The 4,686-nt window shown below is 39.7% G+C and overlaps 2 protein-coding genes across 4 annotated transcripts in view; both read right to left on the reverse strand.

Annotated features, from left to right (window-relative positions):
* Positions 1 to 1,529, reverse strand: part of LOC104746457 (probable tetraacyldisaccharide 4'-kinase, mitochondrial) — a 22,191-nt gene extending 20,662 nt beyond the window's left edge. The window contains exons 1-6 of one of the 2 annotated variants that reach the window (XM_010467942.2): positions 1,373 to 1,516; positions 1,053 to 1,280; positions 792 to 941; positions 490 to 699; positions 322 to 381; positions 107 to 187 (exon numbers count right to left, since the gene is read on the reverse strand). In XM_010467942.2, the coding sequence (XP_010466244.2) occupies positions 107 to 187; positions 322 to 381; positions 490 to 699; positions 792 to 941; positions 1,053 to 1,280; positions 1,373 to 1,435 (792 nt within the window). In that variant the 5' untranslated portion in view covers positions 1,436 to 1,516. Of the gene's footprint in view, positions 1 to 106; positions 188 to 321; positions 382 to 489; positions 700 to 791; positions 942 to 1,052; positions 1,281 to 1,372 lie in introns of both variants that reach the window. The other variant, XM_019236883.1, reaches the window with a different exon arrangement.
* LOC104746456 overlaps positions 1,639 to 4,686 on the reverse strand; it is a 6,883-nt gene continuing 3,835 nt past the window's right edge. Inside the window, exons 2-6 of one of the 2 annotated variants that reach the window (XM_010467941.2) lie at positions 3,196 to 3,892; positions 2,877 to 3,108; positions 2,637 to 2,699; positions 2,441 to 2,541; positions 1,639 to 2,065 (exon numbers count right to left, since the gene is read on the reverse strand). In XM_010467941.2, coding sequence (XP_010466243.1) covers positions 2,449 to 2,541; positions 2,637 to 2,699; positions 2,877 to 3,108; positions 3,196 to 3,892 — 1,085 coding nt within the window. In that variant the 3' untranslated portion in view covers positions 1,639 to 2,065; positions 2,441 to 2,448. Of the gene's footprint in view, positions 2,171 to 2,440; positions 2,542 to 2,636; positions 2,700 to 2,876; positions 3,109 to 3,195; positions 3,893 to 4,686 lie in introns of both variants that reach the window. The other variant, XM_019236881.1, reaches the window with a different exon arrangement.

Consider the following 4,686-nt stretch of genomic DNA (forward strand, 5'->3'; position numbering starts at 1 on the left):
AAAAAAAAAAAAAAAAAAAGATAAAAATGGAGTTAGATTCATGCCTCTGGACTTGAAACTTAATAATGAATGCAAGTAACAACAAGAAACAGAAACTTGTCTTCACCTTTTCAGTTAGCACAATGATAGGCTTGGAATTAGTTTTTTGCTCTAGTCCCTTTGCTCTCCTCCTCATAGTTTCCACATCCTGCATTTTTCATTATGATATTAGTCAAAACCAATTTGATTTAGTTAAAAAGAATCTGTGTCTATCAACGTTTATGGCATTAAAATAATTAGGGAATAACGCATCAAATAGTTAAGAAAGTGGTAGCATTGTACCTGTGCTTCAAATAAATGATGATCACTGAAATCAAGTCTATCAACATAACGTGCTCCTGTCTGTCAAAGGTAAAACTCACTAGTTAGAAACCTAGCATTGCAAAAACTGAATCTTTTTTAACAAAATCCAGTGAGCATGAAACTACAGAATAGCACAAAACAAGTTACCATCACAATGCTCTTGACAAATGCGTCAGCGAATCCAATTGCGGAAACACATAGCACAGATGCACATCGCAATGCTTCTAAAGCGAGATGTGACTTAGCATTGTTAACATCGAACAGGAATTTGGGCACCATGTTGGAGTAAAAAATCGGGATCGACTTTTTGAATCCTTGTATAAAGTTCTCAATATCTCTGAGGCTTTGTTTAGTTATCTAAAATGATCCAAAACAACAAACCTCAATAATCATCATCATCGAAAAAACGGGAAATAAACAAAAACGGAAACAGAGAGTTGTCAACGCACCAAGTTCACGTGGTGTACTACAACAATATCTGCCCGCTCAAGCGCCACAAGAGGTTCACGTAAGGGACCAAGGGGAACTAAATGACCATTTCCCCACGGATTCATCCCGTTAAGCATCACAATCTCGAGATCACGAGACAAACTCCAATGCTATCTACCAAACAAGAGAGCAAGTCTTTGAAAAGTGCAGTAAACAGCCACAACAAAGAAAATCTCAGATTCCTTTTGGCTAAATAATAAAGCTACACTTTTTGAATATACCTGCATCCCATCATCTAGAACAACTACTCCAATTTTCTGCGAAATGTTCATAGCTTCTGCTCTTTCATGAAGATCAAAGAATGACCTTATACTAGAAGGATCTACACAGCCATACTTTTCGAAAAACCAAGCAGCGGTAGATGCCCGGTTTGCACCAACCCCAATCTTTACCGGTCCACCTTGAAGATGTCTTTTAAGCATTTTGGCTTCATCTCCACCACCATAACCCTGCCAGTGAATATGTAGTGTCTAAATTCACAAGCAAAACACTCTAAAAATTCAAATTCTAACAATTAGAAGAAGAATGGGAGGGGATTTACACGAGTGAGGATAAGAGGTGAAAGTCCAGAATCAACGAGGAATTGAGAAATGTATTCCACCATTGGCGTCTTCCCATTACCACCCCAGCTCAGATTCCCAACGCTGATCACCGGAACCGGTAATCTTCAGCATCAATTTTTTAATTCCAGATATGTTATTATCAAATCGATTAATAAAAANGTGAGGATGGGAACGAGAGAGCGGTGAAGTGCAGGGGATTTACTATGGTCTCTCGTGTTGGCGATTTCGTTCACCACCTTCCGCACCTTCTCCATTGACTTATTGATTTACTTACTACTATACAGAAGATGTTCGTTGAACTAAGACGGATATTATAAAGTCCGGTTAAAATCCAGTCTTTCGGTTTACAAAAGTTGGTACATGAAAAACGATAATAACCGGCACTCATCGGTATTGGAATTCAAATTTTTTGTCAACAAATTTCATGAATCATGATGATTTCTTACCAAATTGTATAAACATCTAAAATTAAATCTGTGCTAACCGGTGCATCTCTTTCGGTTTGCATCTTTACAAATTGGAAAATACAAAATATCGATTACATAGCTTCAAGAACTAAAAGTAAAAGTATTTAACCCTTTTGAAGCTTCGGGGTCTTGGATCTTCGTAGAACACAGACACCACCGTCACACATGTAGTCTCTAGATCCAGAGGATTCCTTTGCGAAACAGCTGAAAATATTTGAGAAGAAACCCATCAGTCTCTGAATCTAGAGAAACTTTTTGATCACAGACACATGGGCTTTCCAGGTTCTTTGCATCTGTTGTATACATTGTCTGATATATAAAGAGCAAAACTCCAAGATTCATATATCAGAGGTGGAAATTAAAGATAGGAAGGAGTCAATGGGGGTGTGCTACACAAATAAATTACGTTTGTTTTATCAAGACTGAAAATGAAACACGTTGCTAATATATATCATCATGGACCACTAAAGTCTTCCTAACGAACACACGTTTGCTGATGAAGTTGTTGGTTCCAATAATGTTAAACTAATATAACGTATATGTATGTGTCAAAGAGAGTTTGTGTTCGCAGTATCCTACCTGAGTTCTTAAAAGGAAACAATGGCTTCCTTCCTTGAGCTCTTCGCCTTCTTCTTTGGCTGTCGTTTCTTTCTGGACTTCTTTAACCCGCCTCCTGTCTCCTGCGGACAATAATAAAGTTCAAAGAGTTAGTTCACAGAGAAGGTTTATGCATAACATTATTAGATGGTATCAACCAGCTTCAGTAGATGCTGACCTTTTTGTAACATCTATATGCACTTTGACCTGAGAACTCCTGTCCGGTTTTAGAGATATAAACCTACAAGAGCAAGTAATATCAGAGAATACAAAAGTTTCAGACGTCCCTTGCGTCTGTGTGTTCTGAAACAAATAGTTCCCATGCTTAAAAACACGTCTGCGTGTATGATTTACACATTTGTTCCAGTTACATACATTTCTATGTAGTTTTTCTTAATTGTGGGAAACAGAAACCTACCTTCCTTCCTTCTGCGGATGTGAACCAGTGACCTGCAGAGCCACTCTTAGCTGATACTCGTCTTTTCCCAGCATCCGTTGGAGCTGCAGAACTCGTTTTAGGATTCAACCAGCCTCCAGAAGTGTGAGCGCTCTCTTGGCCCTTTGAAAACTTTGACTTTGTTTGCCCTCTTCTGGAGCTTTTGCTGCAAGAGGCTCCAGTTTTAGAACTCCCGTTGCTGCCAAATTGATTCCTGCAATGGCATTCGAAAGATATGTGAATCCCCAGAAAGCAGAAGATTTTAAGTATCAAAATAAGAAAGGCATTAGGAGTAACCTACATATAATCAACAAGGAACACCTCTCGCTGGCTCTCCCTATCATTGACAATTCCAAGGGGCAAAAAGTTTGGTAACCGCTGTCGAGCTAGATTCCTGATTCTTGGATCACTATGCAAGAAGAAACGATGAGATGGAGGAGAAGGTTGGGACAAATCCAAAAATTGCCCAGTTTGCTGAAAGCCAGTGACGTTATGATCTCCGCTATTGCTACTACTTGCCACAGCGCTGCTTTGTTTCTGAGCTGCGTTAGTCGTCTTGATAGAGCTAAAATAGTCCTGACAAACATCATCCAAAGCTGGCGTTTGAATCTTGGCACTTGCCGGGCAAAAATCTTTCCACAGATCTTTAATACTGGGGATAGATCCAGGTTCCTTTCTCTTTGGTTTACTTGGAACAGATAGGTTATCCTTTGAGGATGAATTAGTTGTTGTAGTTACTCCGCTTAAATCTCTGCTAGCGGATGGATGGTCATCTTCTGAATCTGAATCTAGAAGCTGGAACCTTCGCAGAGGACTACGAGTTGGTCTCTGAAACAAAGATGCAACAGAACTAATCCCAGAACCAGCAGATGCTGGAACATCCGACTGCTTTCTTTTGCCCCGGGAGATAGAAGGCTGATTAGACAAGACCCCAGTACCATGAAGTGGCACCCTTGAGCTGCAACTAGAAAAATGACTCCTAGTTGATGCAGGTGCATCTGCATGTAGCAATACAAGAGGGTATATATCAAGATGAAACCAACAAAAGATGGAAGAGTAAATACATCACAAGCAGCCTAGAGAGAATTATGTTAAGCATCTATCCACTAAAGAAATCTAAATGAAAACAGTTTGAGTGGAATGAAACTTAATCAAGTTAAAATTATTGTCCGTGCAAATACCAAATTCTCAGCCTGAAGACTCCACCAAACCCACTCTATCTACTAGTGTCAACAACTGCAATCAAGTTGTCATCTTTGAACCACATCAAACTGATCCAGATAACTAAAATAGAAGAGGGTTTGCATCAACTTCCTAAATTACTCAATAAACTAGGGATGGTCTTTCATTATCAATGTATCTCCGATCCAAGAAGCCTAAGTTTTCCAGTTTCCCAATTCAATTCGAACATAAACCCGAAGAGTGAAAAGGCTAATTAGCTAATAAAAGTTAAATAAGAAACCTAACAATGCTCGATTCAATTACAGTAGTTTAAGTAAGACCCATTATTTCGAAAAGAGAAAGCAAAAGCTCAGAAAGTAAAATTTACCCGTGTGAGAAGAATCCTCTGGAGAAGAGAACTCCTCGATGTCATCATCATCCCGATCCTCCCTGAAACCTAGCAACTCACTGGCCACGCCTCTATCATCTTTCGCAGGACACTTGTTGGGATTAATCCCTCGTCGCAGCCGCTTGAGAACAGGGCTCGCATAATCTGGTTCAAGCTCCTGATCGGAATCTGGGACCGTGAGTCCAGGCTCTGGCTCGTCCCCAATTAAATGCTCGCCGGAGA

Source organism: Camelina sativa, chromosome 15, assembly GCF_000633955.1.
Source record: "Camelina sativa cultivar DH55 chromosome 15, Cs, whole genome shotgun sequence".
Classification (NCBI taxonomy): Eukaryota; Viridiplantae; Streptophyta; class Magnoliopsida; order Brassicales; family Brassicaceae; genus Camelina; species Camelina sativa.